This window comes from Cervus canadensis, chromosome 26 (assembly GCF_019320065.1).
Source record: "Cervus canadensis isolate Bull #8, Minnesota chromosome 26, ASM1932006v1, whole genome shotgun sequence".
NCBI classification, from domain to species: Eukaryota; Metazoa; Chordata; class Mammalia; order Artiodactyla; family Cervidae; genus Cervus; species Cervus canadensis.
Genome location: NC_057411.1, coordinates 51,910,130 through 51,932,418, shown reverse-complemented (window position 1 = coordinate 51,932,418; position 22,289 = coordinate 51,910,130). Strand labels below are relative to the sequence as shown.

Sequence of the window (22,289 nt, the reverse complement as noted above, 5' to 3'; positions counted from 1 at the left end):
AGTCATTTACCTGAAAAAAAGTGTGGCCCCGGACTTTTGAAATATCAAAATTCATATTAAGTAGCTAGATAGAAATTTACTAACGAGTAGCTCAGGAAGTACTGAGTGATTTTAAACAGAGTGGTGCTGTTGGCTCGGTTTGTACGAAGCTCACTGAGCCGCCTCGTGTGTCACCCCCAGTGCGCCCTGAGCACTGGGGCGGCCAGGGCGCGTGCTGTGTGCCGCGCCTGCCGCTGGGTCCCCGCACCCGCGTCCCCGCTGGGGTCCACAGCCTCCTGGGGCAGGGGTGCCAAGGTGCTGTCCAGACCACATTGTTATTTGAGCACTAGACACATGTTCATGATACTTCTTAAAATTCTTTTTTGCTATTCCGTTGTGAAATGTGTCTTTTGATGGTCTCTGTGTGTGAGCTTTATGTGGAGCTGGTCTCAAAACCGGAAACCATCAGTGAGAGGGTGGAGTTATCCCGGGCTTGCCCTCGAGTAGGAGGGCGGCCCCTCTGAGTCAGTCTGCTGCAGTCCGCAGACAGGGTGGGCAGTGCACCGAGGAGGTCCCACGGGAGGGTCTTCAAGTGCGCAGGGTGGGGTGGGCAGGAGATCGGCCCCTGTGAATGGAGAGGGGTCGGTGGGCAGCCACGATGCGTGTGCGGAGCACGTGTCCACAGGAGCGTTTCTGCGGTACAGCTTTCCAGCCACTGTGTTAGTTCCCATTGGAGACTTTCTTTCTTTCTTTGCTTTATCTTTGTTCTTCCCTCCTTCTTCCCTCTCTCCTTCTTGTTTTTTTGTAACAGAGAGAGATGATCACTGACAAAACAGCCCGCACGAACTCTTGCAAGGCCCTTGAGGCAGCGTCCTCGCTGAAGAGCCAGGCAGGTAATGTGGTCAGCACTGCTGCCAGGCCCCCCGGCTGGGCTGGGGATGCAGCGCCAGCCCTGTCCTCAGGGAGCCTCCCTGGGGGCAGGGACGGCGGGTGAGCGGGAGGCCAGGCTTGGAGGCTGAGCTGGAAGGAGGTGCCCGTGCTGCAGGGCCCTTGCTCTGGTGGGAAATTCCTGCAGTGCTCGGCCGCTGCTCACCCAAGTTGCTCTTCTGACTTCTACTTGGCTTTACTGTCTTCAGTTTAAAGTCATATTAGAAAGGTGATTCAAATCAGAAATGTCCAGGCTTGTGACTTGATGGTACTAGCTGTTGTGGTAAATTCCACTGTTTTTAGTACCCAGTTTTCCATGTGTATTTGCTAAGGTGAAAGTAATGACTAATTATCTCTGTTATATGTGTTGAAGAAATTAGCTTAAAATATTTGGGAAAAATAGCTGTCAAAATAATAAAGAGGAACAGGCCACCTTTTTTTTTTTTTTTAACCTTTTCATTAATTATGTTTTTGATGTATCTGTCTGAAGAAAGCTTACCATCTCCAAATCTTAATTTCAAAGGAAAATAAAATTCAGAGTAAGAGAAGATTGAAAGTGGTTCTTTTCCTTATTTTGCATAAAGAACTATACTGGTTTTTAAAAGTTAACTGAACAGACTTTTTTTAAAAACAAAACAAAACAGGTATTTGTAAGTAGTTTGAACAGAGTGGATATTTGATAATAGAAAGAATTGATAGTTTTGAGTGTGATAGTGGTATTGTTACATTGACTGCCTTCTGTTCAGAGATGCTAACTCCTTGTGGGTGAGATGATCTGTCGGGACTTGGCTGCAGACAAACTGGCAGGGGGACTGGCACCAGGTGGGGGTGGGCTGGCGAGCCGCCCAGCTCACCAGCCCTCATTGTCCCACAGCAAAGAGTTATTTAGCGCCCAGAAAATTCATCTTTAGAACTTCAGTTATTAGAGGGGTACTTTGAAAGGAGGAGGGAGATGGAAGGTTTAAGGTTTCAAACTTTATTTTATAAACCGAAATTATCTTACAGCCACGAAACACCTGTCTGACGCCTGCAAGCCCCTGAAGAAGCGCCACCGGGCCCCCACAGCAGCCGCCACCACCCTCACCTTTAGCAAAAGCTCGTCTCCTTCCGCGTCCTTAACTGAGAACGAGGTAAAATCTTAATGAGGGTGGTCAGCACGAACTCATGTGGAGGCTGTGTGGTTGCCCACGTTGAAGTGTGGTAGAGGTCAGAGCTGATCAGTGAGCGCAGGTTCTCTGGGCTGTGTGTGCTTCATATAGAAACACGTGCACAGTATGAGTTGCTCATGCGTGGCTGCATTTCAGTATGGATGCATTTCATTGTGCTTGGAATCTGTCTTCAAGATGTTGGTCTGTGATGTTCCACACAGTCCTGAGCTGACTCGCGTTGGCGGACTGCCCGCGGGCCTAGGGCAGCCACCCCCAGGGAGGGCGGGCCGCTGTGTGCAGGCCCCGTGCGTCCGTGGCCACGGGTCCCCAGCTTCCTACTTAGCCTGGCGTGCTGTTCAGTGCTCGATGGCGAGGTGAGTCAGGACTGCCGTGGCCGTGGCCCTCCTTTCTGGGCCTGGTGGCCCGTGTTGTGGACGGAGCCGCTCAAGGCTCTCACACCCGCAGGCCAGGGCACCACCGTCAGGCCTGCCTCTTCGCATGACCAAAAACCAAACGGAGGCAACCTCCAGAAGGAGGTCTGGTCTTTTTTTGTGCAGAGGGAGTTTGGGATTCCCAGTTTCAGGACTGCCCAAGGAGCTTATTTTCAGGTTGAAGCGTCTGGTTATCTTGATCCCTGTGGTCCTTTCCTCGTTGTGGACATGAGTCCTGTCTCTAGAATGTCTTTGAAGAGACATTCACCTTGGGCTGTTTTGGGACAGGGTTGTAAGGCAGCAGGTGGGTCAGGAGCTGGCACTGCTGACGTGGCCTCCACTGCGGGCTGTGGTGGGGATGCTCGGGTGCCCGTGCCCGTTAGAGGCGGGCAGGCCTTCTGGGGCTAGGGCTCTGCTGGCACTCAGGCCGATGGGCAGCCGGGGGTGGCAGGGCTGGGACGGTGCCCTGCGGGCCTGTGTGGGCTCGGGCTCCCTGTCGTTGAGCCAGCGCAGGTGATGCAGTGTTTGTCCAGATACGGCAGTAGTCTGCCTCACTGGGGCCCTAGAGCTGACTGACACATGAAAAGGCAGGTTCCGTACAAAGCTTTTTCCTGTTTTTCTTGTCCACGTATCCTAACGTTAAATAAAAGGTGGTCTGCAGCCCTAAAGAAGAGGAATACTACAAGTTTCAGTTCTATAGACCGTTTCTCTTCAGTCAGCTGTTTTGTCAAAGAACTTTTTAATGAGTTTTCCTGGTTTCATACTTCGGCCCACTTATTTGGTGGGTTTTTTTTACTTCTACTGTTGAGCGATACCGTCAACAGAAACGCATGAGGTCACCGAGGTCTCATCTCCTGTTCCTCGTCATGAGTCCTGTGGGTCAGAGGTGTGGACCTGGAGCAGCGCCCCAGGATGGCGGGCGGAGGGGAGGACGTCTGTCAGGGGCCCTGGGTTGCTTCGGACCAGGGCGATCCTTGTCTCCCTGGCTCAGACATCTGGTCTGAGCTTGGGAAGACTGACGGAGCATTTTACAGTCATTAGACTTAATTAATTTTTAATTATTTGGAACTTCAGAAGTAGATAGGTTATTAAATACCTATATATTATGTATTAAACACATTGAGATGATACATGCATACACCGTTTTGCATTTTGAAGGTGATACATAGATTCCATGGTGTGCATTCTGTCCCTTACATAAAAACATTTAGATCACTAGGCTTTCTCTATCAGCCACTTTTGTGCAGCATATGTCAATCTCAAATTAGAGTTCATTTTTACAGAATTGTACTGTTTGTTAGAATTCACTTTAGGTGAGCTAGAAGGCTTGTGTGTGTCTGTGTTAACACGACTGCACTCCAGTGGGCATTCACAGTGTCGGCCAGGCTAAGTGCCTTTTTTAAGCACGAGAGGCACTATAGTGTGTAAAGAAACCCTCTAAGCCACTGACTCCGATTCCGGTGGGCCCTGGGTGACCATGGGACTGCTGTTGTCAGGCCCCGTTCGGGGTGAGTCACATGCCCTTTGCGTGTTTACAGTTTCTCCTTTCACTGCCATTGACTAAAATAAGGAGCTTAACAGGGTTGGTATGTCCAGACATCTTAGGTCATGCTGCGGTCTAAATTCCTCTCAAACAGGTGTGTATGGCCAGTCAGGCTCACAGCAGAGCAGTCCTTCTGCAGCAGCGCTGCGGCCGGTGAGGACAGATGACAGCCACACGCTTGCATGGCAGAGGCCTGGGCAGAGTCAATGTGATATAAGTGTTTTGTAATTTCGTTTCTAATTCCCTTAGTAGAGCAAATTCTTATTTTTTTCGCCTTCACGGTAACAGCTTTTGTGGGAGCCACATCAGCCAAGCTGGATTTGAACTCAGCTGCTCTGTGCTGCACTTTACACGCGTAATTTTCCGAGATGTCTGCTGCAGGCGGCGCGCCATCGTGCACACTCGGTGGCACTGCTTTCACAGTCAGTTATGGAAGATGTGTGATAGTCTGTTTTACTGGTATTAATAACACACACAATGAAGAAAACAGATAACAAATGTTAAGACCAAGGTAAGATACCTAATCAAGGCCATTTAACCAGTCACATTCATCTCATAACAGAAACACGTTCATATTTCAGTGGTCGAAAGGGTGCCCTTGGTCAGGGGCTGTCCTGAGCCTGCGACAAGGACAGGACACTGAAGGGGTTCATTCTGTTAGAGGTCGTTTTTCTCCTGTAGTTCATAACTTTCTGAATTTTTATTGAAAAAAATGTCAGCATCTGTACCTTCAAAAACAAAGAACAAACAGCACACTTTAAAAAGAGTCCTGGTTGACTGTTCTCATTGCTAATGGAATGTATTCAACCCTGTAGATAGCAAACTAATTTCCAACATAAAAGGCAGGAAGACTTTTGATTCTGTCTTTTTTTACTAAACAGTTTTATTATGACACTAGCTGTAGTAAATTTATAGGAAAAACTGTCGTTTGCAATATCGCTGTGAACCATTTAATCTCCTGATTCAGTAACCGTTCTCTAGGGGTCCTGTCACTAGCTTACTCTCACCCACCTCTCCCTCGGTTGCTTTTGTGGAACGTGGGCCATCACATTAAATGTCTCAGTCTTGGGTGGCCACCTGGTGTGCCCCAGGGGCCCGCGCGCCCGCATGGTGGGGAGAGGCCTGTGTGCCCGTCAGCTCACGGAGGCGGGGGGCTCTTCACTTTACCAGGCTCGTAGCACTTGACTCATGCTGAGCAGACGCTTCAGATGTGTTTTACGTTTAACGAGTTTCTCACTGATGCTTGTATTCTAAACCATTAAGTAATGTACCGCATGTAAAATACTTGGGGTGCTTGGCACCTTGCAAGGACTTAGTGGTTCGCTATTGTGACAAAAATGGTTATAACAATAAAAATAATAAAATCATCATCCATTCCATTTTTATCCAAAAGTATAAAGTTTGCTTTGGCATGCAAAGTGGTCCTCGGGACTGCACGATGCTCATGGGGCTGAAGTAGACCCAGAGGCAGCGTGTACTGGGCGTGGCCCTGCTTTGGGTGCGGCCTGAGGCTGGCCAGTGACCCTGCTCAGACATAGCGGGATGTGGGCCTCCAGGATGGTCGCAGTCACGCGGCTCCTAAAGGAATGGTGGAGGATTCCCCAAAACCAGTCACGAAATTGTAAAATGTCAAAAAATAGTGGTGTAAAAATGACCGAGTCCAAAAAGCCACCTCCCAGAGTAAAACCTCCTCCTGGAGGCCTGTGACAAGAGTTAAGAGGCTCATGGGAGAGGATGGCTTGAGGAAGTTTGAGTTGTAGCCAGCCTGCCAACTGCCAACACGTGACAGGTGCAGTCAGAGTCGGCCACAGGCGAGCCTCCCTCTGATGGGGAGGACTCGGTGCGCCCCACGAGCAGCACGGAGTCTGCATCAGTGGAGTGGGGAGGGTGCGTGGGGCAGGCGTGAGGCCACGCAGTGAGCCTCGGCTGGGACGTCGAGAGGGTGGCCAGCGGGAAGGGCGGCTGTGTCTGCTCCGGATGCAGTGGCGTCTCGCTTTGGGGTGCTGGGGGAGCCAAGCTCCCCAGAGGGCGTTCTGGCTTCTGGAGGAGCTGGGTGGAAGGGGCTCCTGGTTGGAGAGGCCTTAGAGATGAGCAGTAGTGTGTGCGGGAGTGCAGATGGGCTGCGTGCTGTGTAACATGGGCGGTCTTCACTTCCTGAAATCAGAGTTATGCTGTTTGTTTCTGCCTGTTGTTGAGGTGAATCTGGTTACACTGCGTACAGGGTCCCTGCCGTGACCACCCCTTCCACACCCCACACCTGTGTTGGCAAAGTAGGAGACCAGAGGTGGAGGCCACTCCAGAAACAAAGGGGCCCTGAGATTGTAGTGCAGTGGCCCCCTGCCATCCGCAGGCTCCCCTCCTTTCTGCCTTTCTGTGAGACGTCCTCGTGGGGGTTAGGGGAGGTTGCATCTCACCACTCTCCAGTATCTCATGTCTCTGCACCTCCCAGCTGAGAGTAAACACACAGCAGAGGGTGTCTCTTGCAAGGCGTGTCCGCCCCTGCCCCACCCTTCAGGAAGGGTTAGACTGCACCCCAAGTGGTCTCTGGGAGGCCCAGCCCTGTGGTATTCATGGAAGTCCATGCAAAACCATAGGAATGTTCTAGGCGGAGTGCTCAGGTCCTTGGTGGGGGACAAGGGTGGCCAGTTCAAAAGGTCTGGTGGCCAGGTGGATGGAGCAGCTGGACACAGCGGAGGAAGGGCGGAGGAAGGGCGGAGGAAGGGCGGAGGAGGGGGAGGCCTGCCACCCCTGGGTCTCTGGGCCCAGCTGCTCGCCTGGACGCTGGATCCGGAGCGCGTGAGTCTGGCCAGACCAGGGCGGCTCTCACACCCACTGAGTCTCAGAGATGGTGTAAAGAAGAAAACAGACTGTCAATTAGTATCTAGATCCAGAAACATAAAAGGTGCCCATGTATGAGCTTAAAGTTAGGGTTCTCTCCCCAGAGACAGTTGTGAGTGGACGTTGGCCCCGCTGTGGCAGACGGAGTGCTGAGACTTTGTCCTTTCAGTAACAATGTAAGCGTTTTGAGTGCAGAGCGTCCTCCGCTGATCGGGCACTGCCAGCTTGGAGGGTGCTCCTGGAGGCTCGGGCAGGTGAGCGTGGCCCAGCTGAGCAAGAAAGTGGCCCTTCCCTGGAGGGGAGGGGGCGGCAGACACGACCACTGTGGTTTCGGCAAGTTGACTTGATTGACTTGACTTCCTTTCCATTTGGCTTCTAACGTCACAGCTTCTGAGACACATCTGTCTCCTTTAATTATCAGTTCACTGTTAAGTGTGTTCTGGTCAGGGATTTGTGTGTGTTCAGACTGGGTGAGAGCTACCTTGACTCAGCGTGAAACTGGCATTTATGCTTTTAGAATCAATAGTTTCATCACCTCAGCTTTTAAAAATCTGTGAACAGAAGTAATTTCTGAGGACTCAGTTTATCTATTAGATTATGAACCTAAATTATAGTTTTTTTGCTGAAAGAGTTGAAATACTACTGTCTTATTAGAAAAGGCTTCTCAAAGTGCTCTCAAATCTATGATTGGCTTTCAGTGTTTTTTTCCCAAGAAATATGCTGACTCCTGTATATTTTAGGATATTTGGTCAGTGAAATTTATTTTCATCCTTCTAAGTACTGTTTTTGCTGTTTTACGTAGAATATTAGAAGTTACTACTGACTTACTTGCCAGTGGTGAGAGGTTGACCGTCTTCCGCAGGTAGCTACCTGTGTTGGATCCACATTTACGGCTTTCTCTGGCCTCGGTGTAGGTGTGGGGTCTTTGCACATAATTCTTTAGTGCGTGTTTGGAAGCGTGTGCTAACCGCTTATTCAGGGCATCTTGCACCTTGCAGAAATGACGGGGTGGGGGCAACAGTGTGGGGGACTCGGGAGCTCGGCCTCTGCTGACAGCTGCCAGCCGGGCCTCCCCAGCGGCCCTCCCCAGTCCACTCTGCGGGTGGCAGCTGCTGGGGACACAGCTGGGACCACACCGGGTTCACAGGACGTTGTAGAGATTCCTTTTCACCTGTGACGAGGGCCGGCCTTGAATGTGGAGTAGCAGCCCCACAACCTGCCAGGGCACCTTTGGGGGCTGTCGGGGCTCCCGGGGCCGCTGGTTAGACGGTGGTGTGAGGACAGGGCCAGGGTGTGTGCTCTCTCGACTCAGACCTGGGCTCGGGGCAGTGAGGAAGGGTCGCTGTAACACATGTTCAATAACTTATGTTTGCATTGTAGCACTTCAGGTGATGAATGACTAACTTATGAATTATTTTAATTCCACCCTAATACTTCACTGTGATGTCAACTTGGAAGACCTGTTTGAGATTAGTCTTTTGGTTTTAAGCTCATTAACACTCCCCGGCACAGGAGTCCTATCACTTGTCAACCCTCACCCTCTGTGAACGTGCGTCTAGTGATCTGTTTCCCCCTTTACAAAAGCGTAACTCAAAAAAGTAATGTTGGTTTATAGAAATATGTTGTTCAAGGTCTGTAATTGTATTTAAACTGATGTAGTGTCAACTTGTGAAGGGATGTTTGTTAAAAGATTTGAACCTCACTGTGTAACGCTGTCCGAGCGTAGGGCCTGCCTGGGACTCCCGAGTCGCTTCTAGAAGCTGGTTCGCCTGTTCCCTAGGCACACGTGTCCGTTCGTGTCTCGCTGACGAGGCCCTGGCACGCTCCGGAGACCGCACCGGCCCACAGGAGCGTGTCCCTGCCACGGGGCGCGTAGGTAGCGGGTGTGCGTGGGGGGCAGCTGCGCCCGCCGCCTGGCCCGGGGCGTCTCTCCTAGCGCCTCCTGTTGGATGTGGAGCCCACCCTAGAGGTCGTAGCCTGAGAGTTGGGACTGTGTTGGGACCGTGCAGGTGAATGTGTCTCCGAGTAAGCCCGGCCCTGGTGCCCTGGAGGTGGAGCTGCAGCCAGAGCCGGTGCCGCCCGCTCCGCCCTCGTGCGTCAGACCCCGGCCGGCGCGCTCCGCCCTCGAGCGTCAGACCCCGGCCGGCGCGGGGCCTTGGGCGCAGGCAGGGGCGCGCTGGGATGCCAGCGGACCCTCCCCGCCTGCCACGGACTGCACTGTTGTAAGGTCTGCTGCTGTGTGTGTACCTTAGAGCCCGGCAGAAAACGCGCCTCCTGTGTGTCTTGAACATTTATATTTCCATTCAAAAATATGTACTCAGTGTTTATTTCCTCAAACCAGACTTTGTTAATTTAGGAATATCTCCAAGTGGAAACGTGGTCACTTTTTCTGTAAATCTTAAATAAAAGGTGCTGTTCCTTCCTTTGACCCTGGACTGGTCTGTGTTTTCTGTCTTTCTCTCCGTGCATTTTTTTTCTTTTTTTTTTTTTTAGCTTTTAGATTTGTTGCCGCCTTGTCGAGGGGAGGACCTGGGTGGTGGGTCAGGCGCCGGGCTTGTCCCCGGAGCCCCCGTGAAGGCCCTCCCACGGGTCGGTTTTCAGGTGGCCACGTGGGGCCAGGGCCGGGGGACCGCTGCCCACCTGCTGCCTGGTGCCTCTGCAGACTCGTCTGGGCAGGGGCTCGGCCTGTTGGTGCCTCTGACGCACACGTCAAACGGGGTTTGCACTCAGGGCGTTCTGGCTGCCTTCTCTGGGGCACCAGTGTGGAGGAGGAGGCGGTGAGCCGTAGGAAGGGCCTCGGGTAACAGTGCCTGTCCACGCCATCTCCTTCCTGCGGGAGAAGGTGGGGAAATCAAGGGAACAGGCTGCTTTCTCTGGAGACGGGGCTCTGTCAGCCCTAGGCGCCTGGCCAGGCTGGCACGGGGGCTCACACCCGGCAGCCGCCCTCAGATGCCAGGCAGCCTGCAAACCCCAGAGAGGTCAGCACACCTTAACTCCGTGTTTCAAGTCAGCAGAAGCCCCTTTGTTCGTCAGGGTTTTTTCCTTCCGCTGCACCCTGTCATTTCAGGGAGGTAAACCTGGCGAAGTGCCACTGATAAAGCTCCAGAATTGGATGAACTGGCTGCCAGGGTTTATTTTGTTTTGTTGGTTTTTTAAAAAAGAAGAAACTTGGCCCGACTGAGTTTCTAGTTCTGTGTTCTTGGTAAATAGCAAGCCTGGGTCATAATTACTTGTTTCTGTGGTTATTGAGGTGACCAGGAAATTAGCTTATTACTTCTGCTCTGTTGAAAATTCAGTTTTTAGTGTTTATTTGCCTAACATCTGGTAAATACTAAATGTATTTTTTAGGCTTTAGAAAATTTGAATTTAAGGTTTCTGATTAAAGATTTATTGGTTTCTATCCATAAAGATTTACTGTTGCTGGTCTTGTGAGGGAAAGGCTGTGTCCAGCGGCAGGAAGGGGCCTTCGCCCGCCTCTCCCAGAGACTGACCCCCTGCCCCTCCGCAGGCTCGAGGCCGGGGGAGGGGGCGGGCGGGGCTCTCGGTCTGTTACCGGGCGGCACGTCTGGACGATGGCCCCTGCTCTGGGGGAGCATGCGTTGTAGACACGCGTCCCGAGTTGCTGCCCACCCGACCACAGCCGGAGTGAGACGTGATTCTGCCTCAGGCCCGCATCTGACACAGTGTTGGCTGTGGACAGGTCTCTCTTAGCCTAAGATCACTGACCCTTTTTAGATCGGGTAAGAAAAGGCAAGCTCGTCGGCCCCCTGCCCGTCCTAACTCACCTGTAAAAGCAAACTGGGTTTTCAAAAAAGTTACTTCGTTTCTAAGGAACGTGGCGAGATGTGGCGCGCGTGCTCCACACACCGTGACCTGGACACCAGGCGGGGGCCGCTCCCCGTGTGTGCAGGCGCGCAGCGGGCCCACGCCCAGGGGGAGCCGGCGGGGCTGCTGGCGGCCACTGTGAACTGTCGTCCGCCTCCTTCCTCCCAGGTCTCGGACGGCCCCGGAGACGAGCCCCCGGAGTCCCCGGACGAGAGCGCGGACGAAACCCAGACCGAGGCGTCCGTCTCTTCTAAGAGGTCGGAGCGGGGAGCCACAGCCAGGAAGGAGCACGTGTGCCAGGTGAGGTGCAGGGCCAGGGGCCGGGGCGGCCTCCCTCCGCCAGGCCGGCGGGCGCGGGGAACCCCCTGAGCCTCCGGCCCTCTCCCCACAGCTGTGCGAGGAGCCGGGCAACCTGGTGCTGTGCGAGGGCCCCTGCTGCGGCGCCTTCCACCTGGCCTGCCTGGGCCTCTCCCGCAGGCCGGAGGGGCGCCTCCTCTGTGGCGAGTGCACCTCAGGTACGCCCCGCCCCCCGCGCGCCCCGCCCCTGGCGCCCCGCCCCCGGCGCGCCCCGCCCCGCCCCCGCCCCGCCTCCCGTGCATGGTCTCTGCCTCCTGGTTAGCTGCGCCGTCTCGGGAGGGGTGTGGACGGCCCATGCGGCTGAAGTCATCGTCCACCTCCTCTTCCCTGGCCGGGCCGAGGGTGTCTGGACTCCTCGGAACGGTCCAGTTGTTGGAACTCCCGGCGCTGGCTGTGGGGCGCCGTCCCTGCTAGTGCTCACGGGTCGTCCCCTCGGAAGGAGATGGGGAGCGTTTCTTGGAGAGCCCCTTCCTGCAGCTGCTCGCCTGTTGGAGGGCGCAGCCCCTCCCGGGCAGCCTGGTCAGACCCCCGGGGGCAGGGCCCCTCGAGGGCTGACAGGCTGGAGGAGGAGCAGAGCCAGCCCCGAGGCGTGGCGGCTCAGCCCCGCTCTGCGCCCCTCTCGCCCCGGCCGCCAGGGATCCACTCGTGCTTTGTGTGTAAGGAGAGCAAGAGCGACGTCAAGCGCTGCGTGGTGTCGCAGTGCGGGAAGTTCTACCACGAGGCCTGCGTGCGCAGGTTCCCCCTGACGGTGTTCGAGAGCCGGGGCTTCCGATGCCCGCTTCACAGCTGCCTGAGTTGCCACGCCTCCAACCCCTCGAACCCAAGGCCATCAAAAGGTACAGACGCGCAGAAGCTCCGCGCGGGTGTGACAGGGTCCCAGCCGTCGAGGGCGGGCGGGGGTGTCAGGCTCGTCCCCGAGAGCTTTGCCCCGGCGTAGGTTTAGATACCTTCTGTCACTGACTGGACGCGAGTGGGGTTACGGTTTTTCTTGCTGTTTTCCCTTTTTCCTGCCCTAAATGTCATCCTAACGATTGCTGACTTTAGAAAAGGGAGCCTGAGTGCTTTTGACAGATGTCATTTGTTCCGGTTTTGATGGGCCTCATGTGTGAGGACAGCATGTTCAAGTCCAGTCCCATCTGTGTCGTGCTGTGTGGCGTCTGGGACTCAAGGGCAGTGGGTGTCTGCTCCCTGACACCAGCGGTCCTTGGCTACGGACGTGCACTCCAGGGGGCGTCAGGCCACATCTGGAGGCGTTGGGGGTCCCTACTGGCGTGCACAGGGCTGCCCCCACGGGCCCCCGCTGGGCCCCAGTGCCCAGGCTGAGAGACCCTGGTTGACCTCATTTTAGAAAAAGAGCACTACGTGCTTGGCAGTTTTCTGACACCTTGTTGAGTCACCATAGTCTCAAGGAAATGTGTCTTCACAGTGCCTAGTGACATTCTTACCCTCCCACCCGAGTCCCTGCTTTCTTCCGCTGCCCCTGGGGTATTTCCGCAGCAGCGTTGTGAGCCTGCGGAGGCCCAGGCCCAGCTGCCCCGCTGAGGTGTGGGGTGTGGGCGTGTCCGCTCCAGGTAAGATGCTGCGGTGTGTCCGGTGCCCCGTCGCCTACCACGGAGGGGATGCGTGTCTGGCCGCGGGCTGCTCGGTGATTGCGTCCAACAGCATCATCTGCACGAACCACTTCACTGCCCGGAAGGGCAAGAGGCACCACGCGCACGTCAACGTGAGCTGGTGCTTCGTGTGCTCCAAAGGTGAGCCCCCTGGCCCCCCGGCCCCCCGGCCCCGCGCACACTCGTGGCTGCTCCGGGCTGTCCCGGGGCCGCACGCCGAGGGCCAGCCGTGACACCTCTCCAGCCCTGTCCACCCTCTGGCTGCTCGTGTTTGCCCACGTAGTCGCATTCGTGGTCTCTGAGTTAACCATGGCGTGTCACAGACTCAGGGGATGGCTTTCACGGTGAAAAGAAAGCGTGCTCCTGTGTGACGCAGGTTCTGGGAGTCGGGGCGGGGGCTGGGGCTAAGGGCGCCCTTGTTGCAGGGGGGAGCCTGCTGTGCTGCGAGGCCTGCCCGGCGGCCTTCCACCCCGACTGCCTGAGCATCGAGATGCCGGACGGCAGCTGGTTCTGCAACGACTGCAGGGCCGGGAAGAAGCTGCACTTCCAGGACATCATCTGGGTGAAGCTCGGGAACTACAGGTGGGGGAGGAGGCGCCCGCCCGCCGCCGCGGTCACTGTCTTCTTTTCCTTTACAGAGCTGAACGCACTGAAATTCTGTCACTGTCTCTGAAGAGTCTGTGAACCCTGTTTTTAATATTTATAATAGATGGTGGCCGGCAGAAGTTTGCCATCCCAAAAATGTCCCCCCAAATATTCAGAAAATGAAGCACGAGGTTGGAGAATTCCCTGTGTTTTTCTTTGGGTCTAAAGATTATTACTGGACGCATCAGGCGCGAGTGTTCCCGTACATGGAGGGGGACCGGGGCAGCCGCTACCAGGGGGTCAGAGGGATCGGAAGAGTCTTCAAAAACGGTACGGGGCTCCGCGGGGCTGGGGACGGTGCTCGGGGGCCTCTGCTAATCCTGACTGCGTTTCTATTGTTTGGTTTCTGTGGGAAGCGCTGGACGCAGCATTCTCTTCTAGCTGTAGCTTACATGTTTGTGGATGGGTTTGTTGAAGCAGAGGACAAGATGTGACGTTTAATAAGTTTCCTAACCTTGTTTGTGGTGACCTCCACTAGCGTGCATCAGAGCTCTCTTCAGGAGGCTGTCTTAGTAGTAGCTTACAGGGATTTCTCCCAGCTTGCCTCACGTGGGCGGGAGCACGCTGCAGTCCGCGGCTGCTGCACTAGCTCTCGGGGCTCCCTTGACCCGTCAGCAGTCGCAGAGGCGCCTCCACCACACAGCCGGGCAGGGGACAGAGGGGACAGAGTGCTGGGACAGGGGACAGAGTGCTGGCCTCGCTTGGGGGACACAGGGGTCAGGAAGGGCGGCACGTGAGGGTGGCGGGGCCGTGGAGCCTGGGCACTCACCCCCTGGGGAGGTGACCCCCCCCCCCCGCCCCTGCACATGGCCCACCCAGGTTTCTCCAGGGTTGTTCAGGAGAGGTGGGCCAGGCAGGCGGCTGGGCAAGGGCAGGGTCAGCCCCCATGCCAGAGGCCCTGCAGAGCCCCCCGGTTCTTAAGCTGGCCGGTGGTCCTGTGCCCCTGTCTATGTGGGTGCCATGTGGCCTCCTCCTGGCTTAAGGAGACTAGAGACAACGCTTAGCAGAGAGATGAAAGTCTAGACAAAGTCATTAACATACAGACCGCAATGGGTGGACGTATCTATTTGTTAAAATCTTTTACTGGCATTTCACTGACTTTAGCACTGCAAGAAGCCGAAGCCCGTTTCCGTGAAATCAAACTTCAAAGGGAAGCCCGAGAAACGCAGGAGAGCGAACGCAGGCCCCCGCCCTACAAGCACATCAAGGTGACCATCCTGGCGGGGCTGGGCTCCTCCTGGACAGCTGCGCCAGGCGTCCTAGGCGGGGGTCGATGCTGTCACTGGCCACGTGTCCTCTGACTCGAGGAGGACAGGGTGCGGGCAGGGCTTCTGCACAGGAGGTCTGCGCTCAGCCTGATGGTCAGCCGTAGAACCACCATGCTGGCCAGGCTGCCTGGAGCAGGGGGCGAACGGACAGGCCCTCCTCCTGGAGCACTCGTTGCCACCAAGCGCTGGGGACAAGCCCAGATGGGAGGTGGTTGGCCCAGCCAGGGCTCGGCCGGGGCTCCCGGCCCAGACGGACCTTCAGATGGTGCAGGCAGTGAGCGGGTGGGGCGGCGGCTTTGTTCCCACGTGCTGCCAGCCGGCACCACCAGGGTGGGCGCCCGTGCTCCACCTCGAGGCAGGTCAGGGGCTCTGTCTTGGCTCCCCGTACCTGGGCTGTGGTCAGCATCTGTGACTAAGGTGCATTTAGCCTTCGCTTTGGGATGAGTCCCCTGGAATGGAATTATGGGGGGCCCGAGGGTGGCGCTGGGGTTCCCGAGGCTGTTCCAGCCCCTCCGGCCCACCCCGGGTGCCAGTGAGCAGGTGCCTCTCACCGCAGCCTCCCGGCTGCCCTTCCTGCTCCTGTCTCCTCCTCCCCTGCTGCCTTCCTGCGTTAGCTCTGAGCTCAGGAGGCCGGGCGCTGCCCCGCCCCCTCCTCCTGCACTTCCGCTCCGAGGAGAGGGTCCGGTGGCCGTTCGCCCCTCCTGGGGGTTCTCTGGAGCACAGTGCCGCCTTGAGGTGGCCCGGAGGAGGGGCCGGGAGAGGGGATGGGGGAGGGGCCGAGGGAGGAGGGGCCGCGGGGGGAGGGGCTGGGGGAGGGGCCGGGAGGCTGAGCGCGGCTCTCACTCGCCCGCAGGTGAACAAGCCCTACGGCAAGGTGCAGGTCCACACGGCGGACATCTCCGAGATCCCCAAGTGCAACTGCAAGCCCACCGACGAGAACCCGTGCGGCTCCGACTCGCAGTGCCTGAACCGCATGCTCATGTTCGAGTGCCACCCGCAGGTGTGCCCCGCGGGCGAGTTCTGCCAGAACCAGTGCTTCACCAAGCGCCAGTACCCCGAGACCAAGATCATCAAGACGGACGGCAAGGGCTGGGGCCTGGTGGCCAAGAGGGACATCAGAAAGGTGTGTGCGTGCACACGTGTGTGTGTGCACGTGGTGTTACTGTGTGTGCATGCCTGTGCATGTTGATGTGTGAATGTGTGCAGCGTGTATGTGTGTGGATGTGCACATGCATGTGTGCATGCATATCAGTGTGTACATGTATGGGTGTATTGATGTGTGTGTGCATGTGGGTGCATGTGTGTGTGCATGGATGTGCATGCACATGTACGTGTGTGCATGTGCGCGGGTGCATGTGCACACGTGTGGTGCACGCACATGTGCATGTGGGTGCATGTGTGTGCGTGTGTTCACGTGTGTGTATGTGCGTGTGTGTGTGTGAGTCCAGGGCTCACTCACCTCTTCCTCCTCCTAGACTTCACTTGCTCACGTTGCTTTCGCACTCACTGAGAACAGGATTTCAAAAAGGGTTTCTGAGTTGTTATGATTGAAGATTTTAAAACATTGAATGGATGTTTACCGAAGTAAAACTGAAATTCCACGAGTCCGGCCTTCTGTCAGAGTTCTGACGGCAGCCATTGGGAAGTGAAAGGTTTACTGAGATGGGTGGCAGGAGGGTCGCTGAGCAGTGTTGTGGAGTCACTTCTGCGAGGCCGTCCCAGGACAGGGCAGGCAGGGCCAGGCTACCAGGGAGACACAGACCACGCGGCGTCCGCATTCAGGCTGCTTGCCACGGCTGACCCTAGCGGTGTTGAGAAGGACAGAGAAGTCGGGAGGTGCTTGAAGGACAGGTGCCCCGGCCCCGTGCGTCCCGCCCTGACCCCTGGCTCATGGGCTCTCACCGGCAAGCCTGGTGGTCTGCACCCTGCTGTCCGCTGGGGCAGGCGACTGTTGCAGTGCCTGGACACGGGGCGCTGGGGGCGGGGGCCGGTGTGTCGCTCCTTCCCGGGTGCTGAGGGAAGCGCCTCACTGACAGCCTTGAGAGTGTGTGGTCGCCTGACTGGCGAGCGGGCAGGGATGTGGGGTTCCGGGGCTCCGCCCACTGGGGGCTGCTGCTCACCGCGCGGTGCCCTCTGGCCTCCAGGGGGAGTTTGTGAACGAGTATGTGGGCGAGCTGATTGACGAGGAGGAGTGCATGGCGAGAATCAAGCGTGCGCACGAGAACGACATCACCCACTTCTACATGCTCACCATAGACAAGGTAACGGGGGCGGCTCCCGCCCGTCTCGCAGGAATGTGCTCCGCCGCATCTGCTGGGGCCGAGCACCCCGCGCAGAACTTCTGGGAGCCCCGTGTATCCCCGATGCGCGCAGGGGCACCAACAGTCCTCCCGGGGCCAGAGAGGAGGACTCAGGAGGTCACCCTCAGGGACTCGGGGAGACTCCCATAGTGTCTGTTCCTTGTCTTAGGCCCACGTCCATCAGCAGTGGGGACATGTGTCCTCTGCGGGGCCCAGCGCTCAGGCGGTGCTGAGCTGGACTGTCACAGGAGGGGGTGGAGGAGAGCAGGCTCGTCGGGAGCAGCGCCCTGCTGACCAGCCGTCTCTGGGGGCTCTAGGGGACACAGCCATCCCAGGAGGTGGCCGATTTCCGCACCCCCTGCCATCTCCCCTTCTTTTGGGGTGTGGTGGTGAGGGAGGTTATTTTATTAGAAATGAAAACCCTCGGCCTGTGCCTCCCTGTGTTTGAGAGTCTGAATTTGAACTACTTGTATCTTGTGAGAAATGCCAGGTTGATCACTTGACACACAGATCAGTCCCTGAGGTGACTGTTCACTGAGGGCGCCTCCTGACACGGCAGCCCTGCCAGCCCGCCCTCACCTTTCTCCCGCGAGAACCAGAGGAGGAGCCCTGCCCCCTAATGTGCGCCCGCAACAGAGCGAGGCCTCTGTGCGACGGCCTCAGAGAGACTTGGCTCTGCTGAGAATTTGGGACAAGAAGCCCAGATCTGAGAGAGGGCATTAAATACGTTACAAAATGGTTAAAACCTTAAAAGGAGATTTAGAGACACAAAAGATACTGAGGAATACATCAGGCATATTTGATAAAACAGGTAAAACTGGGAGTTAACATAAATGCAGTGACATTAACCCAGTGGATGGGCTAAAATTAGATGGTGACAGCGGAAGTCACTGCCACAGAAGAAGCTCCCAAGAAACTGGACGCAGCAGGTGGGAGAGGCGGGGAGAGGCGAGAGGGACGCTCCACGGGCGTGAAGGGGAGACGGGGGCCTGGGGGGAGTCCTCCAGGATCTGTGTGACACGGGCCATTTCATGGATGAGCCTGACCAAGTTTCTGAGCAGGGTAAATAAAAATAAATCTATGCCTTTATATGTTGTTTAAAAAAAAACAAAACTGTAAGATGCCAAACGTTGTGAAGACTTGGAAAGCAAGCGAGGGGCTTCCCTCGTGGCCCCACACTTGGGACCTGTCACTGCCGAGGGCCTGGGGTCCGTCCCTGGTCTCGGAACTAAGACCCCACAAGTCGGGCAGTGAGGGCCCTTCCCAGGCCGGCGGAGAAGAGAAGGGCGTTTTCTCGGAATGGCAGTGGGACGGCCAGCCTCCCCCGCAGTGTGCGGTCACGTGTCCTCTGACCCGTTTGCTCGCTGCTGGCCTGGCTGGACCTGCAGGCGGTCTGTGTCTTCAGCGGGTCCATCTTGCCCCCATCAGCGTGTGTGTCTAGGTGGTGGGGTAACCCCCGACCTGTCCCTCCCTGCCGCCCGCTCACCAGCGCTTGGTCTCTCCACGTGGTGCTGACCTGCCCTCTGTGAGCCAGAGAAACAGGACTGGTTTGGGGGTGTCCCATCCGAGCAGCCGTGGGGGACCACGGTTTCCAGTGCAACACTGCTGTCCGCGTGGGGCAGAGCCTTGGGTGAGCGCTGGATGCGCCGCGGGGGCCCCGTGACGCCCGGGTTGTGCCTTGCAGGACCGCATCATCGATGCCGGCCCCAAGGGGAACTACTCCCGGTTCATGAACCACAGCTGCCAGCCCAACTGCGAGACCCTCAAGTGGACGGTGAACGGGGACACGCGTGTGGGCCTGTTCGCCGTGTGCGATATTCCCGCAGGTATGCTGCGTCGGGCTGCACTCGGGGCTCCCGGCCGAGGGGCAAGCAGAGGACCCCGGCCCAGGCCGCGTAGCGGGTCAGGAGTGCGGGGTGGTGGAGCAGTTGTGTCTTGCTGGGAGTGTCCCCTTCGCAGAGCAGACTGGGAGGCTCCGGGGCTGCCCCCACAGCTGTGAGGCTCTTGGGGAAGACGGGAGGCCACGTCCCCAGTGCTGTGTGTCCTCACAGGGACAGAGTTGACCTTCAACTACAACCTTGACTGTCTGGGCAACGAGAAGACCGTGTGTCGCTGCGGAGCCTCCAACTGCAGCGGCTTCCTCGGTGACAGGCCGAAGGCGAGTGACGGCGGGAACGGGGTCTGCGGGGCACAGGCAGGCCGCCGCGGAGCATCACAGGGTTGGGGGCGCTCACAGTCTGGGGCCATGAGCCAAGGCCAGGTGCGGTCAGGGCGGGTCTGCTCCCGGGCCTGGCGCCCGCACCCGTGTCCTCAGCATCCCGTGGCTGCAGCCCCACCTCCCCGGGCCTGCATCCCAGCTGCGTGACCGTGAGGCCCGCAGCAGCCCTGCTCCCTGTGGTGCCAGCAAGGGACACCGGCCCCCTCCCGAGGATGCTGGGTCACCGCAGGCGTCCGGCCTGGAGCTGCAGTGTGCGGGCCGGCCCGGCCTGGCCCGGCTCTGGTGTGTTCTCGCGTCCTGAATGAGGTCCTTCAGGGCCCAGGCGCGCCACGTGGGGAGCAGCCCGTCTGCCACGTGGTCCTCAGGCAGACGGGCCGCCGCGCCCGCACCCCCGGTGGCCCCCGCGGCCCTGCCCGGGCTCCCAGCCCCCGTGCTGACTGTGCCGACTTCCCCGTTGCAGACGTCGGCACCCTTGTCCTCGGAGGAGAAGGGCAAGAAGAGCAAGAAGAAGGCCCGGAGGCGCCGCATGAAGGGCGAAGGGAAGAAGCCTTCGGAGGACGAGTGCTTCCGCTGCGGCGACGGCGGCCAGCTGGTGCTCTGCGACCGCAAGTGCTGCACCAAGGCCTACCACCTGCCCTGCCTGGGCCTGGGCAAGCGGCCCTTCGGTGCGTCGCGGTGGGCGCCCGGGTCTCTGCGGGGCGGGGGTGGGGACAGGCCGACATACAGACGGCGGTTCTCCAGACTGAGCGGAGTGCCTTCACAGGTGCACCTCCGAGGCAGGGCCCCCAGAAGCTCGGTCCAGCTACAGCCGGTCCTGGGAGCAGCTGGGGAGGCTGCTGGCCTGGGCACGGACATGGGCTTGCGTGCCCACCAGGCCTCTGAGCACCAGCTTTAGCTTGTCTTCCGTCTTATGAGTCGTGTGCAAAGTTGGGCCCGTCTCACTGGACTGAGAGCTGACGTGAGGCCCGGCCCTGGTGAGTGACACTCACTCTCCTTGCAGGGAAGTGGGAGTGCCCTTGGCACCACTGTGACGTGTGTGGCAAACCCTCCACTGCCTTCTGCCACTTCTGCCCCAACTCCTTCTGCAAGGAGCACCAGGACGCGGCAGCCTTCAGCTCCACGCAGGATGGGCGGTCCTACTGCAGTGAGCACGACTTCCGGGCGGAGCCAGCTCGGAGCGCCAAGACCGAGCAGCCCTGCGCGGGGCCCGGCAAGGCCAAGGGGCGGCGGCGGCGACGGCGGTGTTGGCGCAGGGTCACGGAAGGCAAATAGCGCCTGGCTGGGGCTGGGTCCGACCAGGGGTGCCACGAGCGGGCGGAGGGCTGGGCCTGGCAGCGGCGGAGGCCCCCGCCCCCGGCCCCCCGGCACAGACGCACAGGCCTCCCCGGGAGGGAGCGCCCCACCACTGAGCCATCTCTGCAGCACCCGCTGCGCCCGCACTGACCGTCCGGGCCCCGCGGCTACCCCGCGTGGCGCCGACGTCCCAGGACAGACAGCCTCACTACACAGCACCACAGCCACACTTGAACCTCAACTCGTCCGTGCCCGCTGTTGTTCTAGGCCAAATTTAGGATTGAAGATTAACTGGCACATGAAATGCGTTTCTCTCACCGAGGGGTAGGGTAGTGTTTCCCTGAGGGTCTCATCCCATCTTCATGACGTTGCCCAATCCCCGCCCGCCGGCGTCACTCAGGAGAGGAGCCCAGGGTGGGGCCTGGCACGGACCGGGACCTGCACGCCTTGGGAACGGGGTTTTGACTGTTGCGCTTACGAAACAGCTGTATGGTTTTTTTTTGTACTAATGTGAAGTTTTTCCTCAAAATGCTTCTTTTCCATCCTAGAAGCCAATAGTATAGCGTGTGGCTCCCTGGAGCGGCTCCGTCTGTGAACCTGGCCCCACAGCGGGCCTGCAGCACGGGCCTGTGGGCAGCTCCCCGAGGGGCCCTCACGCTGGGAAGCGTTTGTGGATGGTTTGGTTGGTTTATCTTTACCAGTTTCTGGCTTTTACTCTCAATATATTTTTGCTAAACTTGTTTCACAAACTACCACCGACTGCAATGCTTGTTTACTGATGCGTCCCGACTTCCCGCAGCCGCAGGATGGAGCGGTGGCCATGGCCCCGCCGAGGAGCCTGGGCTGCCTGGTGCTGGGCCTGGAGCTTGAGGGGAGCCTGTGTCCGGACAGCCCTTTCGGGCCAAGGAGAGGCCGCCTGGGCAGGGGCGGCGGGAGCCGGGCTGGGCGGACGGGCTCGGCGGGGGGCACTCAGGCTGGGCCGCCGGGCGTGGGCACCTGGCCTTGCGACAGCCGGCTGATGCCCCGGGGCGCCGCGTGGACCTGGGCCCCAGGCACGAGCCCAGCAGGAGCCCCCTGCCTGCCCATCTTCAGGCGAGGGGAGCGGCCACTCGGCAGGTGCTGTTCTCTGACCCTTTCACTAAGACCATGCAGAGGACGCCTGTCCTGCGGTTCACACACCTGCCCCGGGAAACCGCGCCCGAGGGTGCCTGTTTCTCTCACCATCCCACCTCGGAATCGTGGGGTGTGCGGTCCACTGATGAGCCGTCGGCAGGGGGTGGGGGTCTCTGCAGCCGACCCCCAGGAAGCATCTGTTCCGGGTCCCAGGCTCCCGCGGCCTCCCGGGCACAGACCAGGAGCTGCTGACCGAGGTATCCTATTGGCCCTTCTCTGGTGACCCTGGGACGAGTGACCACGTGGGACCAAAGGCAAAAGCAGCTGCGTCCTCAGCGTCCCCGCCATCTCTGGGGGGCTAGGGGCATTTCCGTGCAGAGCTCTCAGACTCTTAGGAGTACTGGGTGGATGGAGGTCACCTCCTGAGGCCCTGTGCTTGGGGGCCGGGCATGGCCCTGCCCTGCAGAGCCGGGCCTGGGGGGCGGCCCCGTCCTCTCCTGCCGGCGGGGGGGGGCCTCTGCCCCCCAGAGCACCGCCACTGGTTTTGCAGTTGCTTTTTCACTTTGGGAACAGGTTAACTTATTTTTATATTTGACAGTAGTCAAGTTTTGTGATCTTTGAGTCACTCTGATGTTTCCAAATTCTTTTATGATCTTTCTGAAGGAAATACTGGAAAACTTACTTTAGATGTGGTTGCCCTCTTTCCAAAAATTACTATAAACTAATGAGCAAATAACACTAAGTTTTGAGAATCTCTAGAAGCCGGTTCACAGCTCTGAGCAGAACCCGGGCCT

The 22,289-nt window shown here is 57.9% G+C and overlaps 1 protein-coding gene and 1 non-coding gene across 7 annotated transcripts in view; both read left to right on the top strand.

Moving 5' to 3' along the window:
* NSD2 (nuclear receptor binding SET domain protein 2) overlaps nucleotides 1-21,134 on the top strand; it is a 69,261-nt gene extending 48,127 nt beyond the window's left edge. For 3 of the 6 annotated variants that reach the window (XM_043448422.1, XM_043448423.1, XM_043448424.1), the window contains exons 8-22: nucleotides 791-872; nucleotides 1,912-2,036; nucleotides 10,860-10,991; nucleotides 11,083-11,206; nucleotides 11,684-11,884; nucleotides 12,620-12,799; nucleotides 13,084-13,240; nucleotides 13,368-13,573; nucleotides 14,408-14,511; nucleotides 15,425-15,694; nucleotides 16,716-16,832; nucleotides 18,556-18,697; nucleotides 18,923-19,029; nucleotides 19,550-19,754; nucleotides 20,090-21,134. In XM_043448422.1, coding sequence (XP_043304357.1) covers nucleotides 791-872; nucleotides 1,912-2,036; nucleotides 10,860-10,991; nucleotides 11,083-11,206; nucleotides 11,684-11,884; nucleotides 12,620-12,799; nucleotides 13,084-13,240; nucleotides 13,368-13,573; nucleotides 14,408-14,511; nucleotides 15,425-15,694; nucleotides 16,716-16,832; nucleotides 18,556-18,697; nucleotides 18,923-19,029; nucleotides 19,550-19,754; nucleotides 20,090-20,361 — 2,424 coding nt within the window. In that variant the 3' untranslated portion in view covers nucleotides 20,362-21,134. Of the gene's footprint in view, nucleotides 1-790; nucleotides 873-1,911; nucleotides 2,037-4,316; nucleotides 9,295-10,859; nucleotides 10,992-11,082; nucleotides 11,207-11,683; nucleotides 11,885-12,619; nucleotides 12,800-13,083; nucleotides 13,241-13,367; nucleotides 13,574-14,407; nucleotides 14,512-15,424; nucleotides 15,695-16,715; nucleotides 16,833-18,555; nucleotides 18,698-18,922; nucleotides 19,030-19,549; nucleotides 19,755-20,089 lie in introns of those variants that run through there. The other 3 variants (XR_006265700.1, XM_043448426.1, XM_043448427.1) reach the window with 3 other exon arrangements.
* Nucleotides 18,350-18,473, top strand: LOC122428509. The gene has a single exon (XR_006265732.1).
* Nucleotides 21,135-22,289: the final 1,155 nt, after the last annotated feature.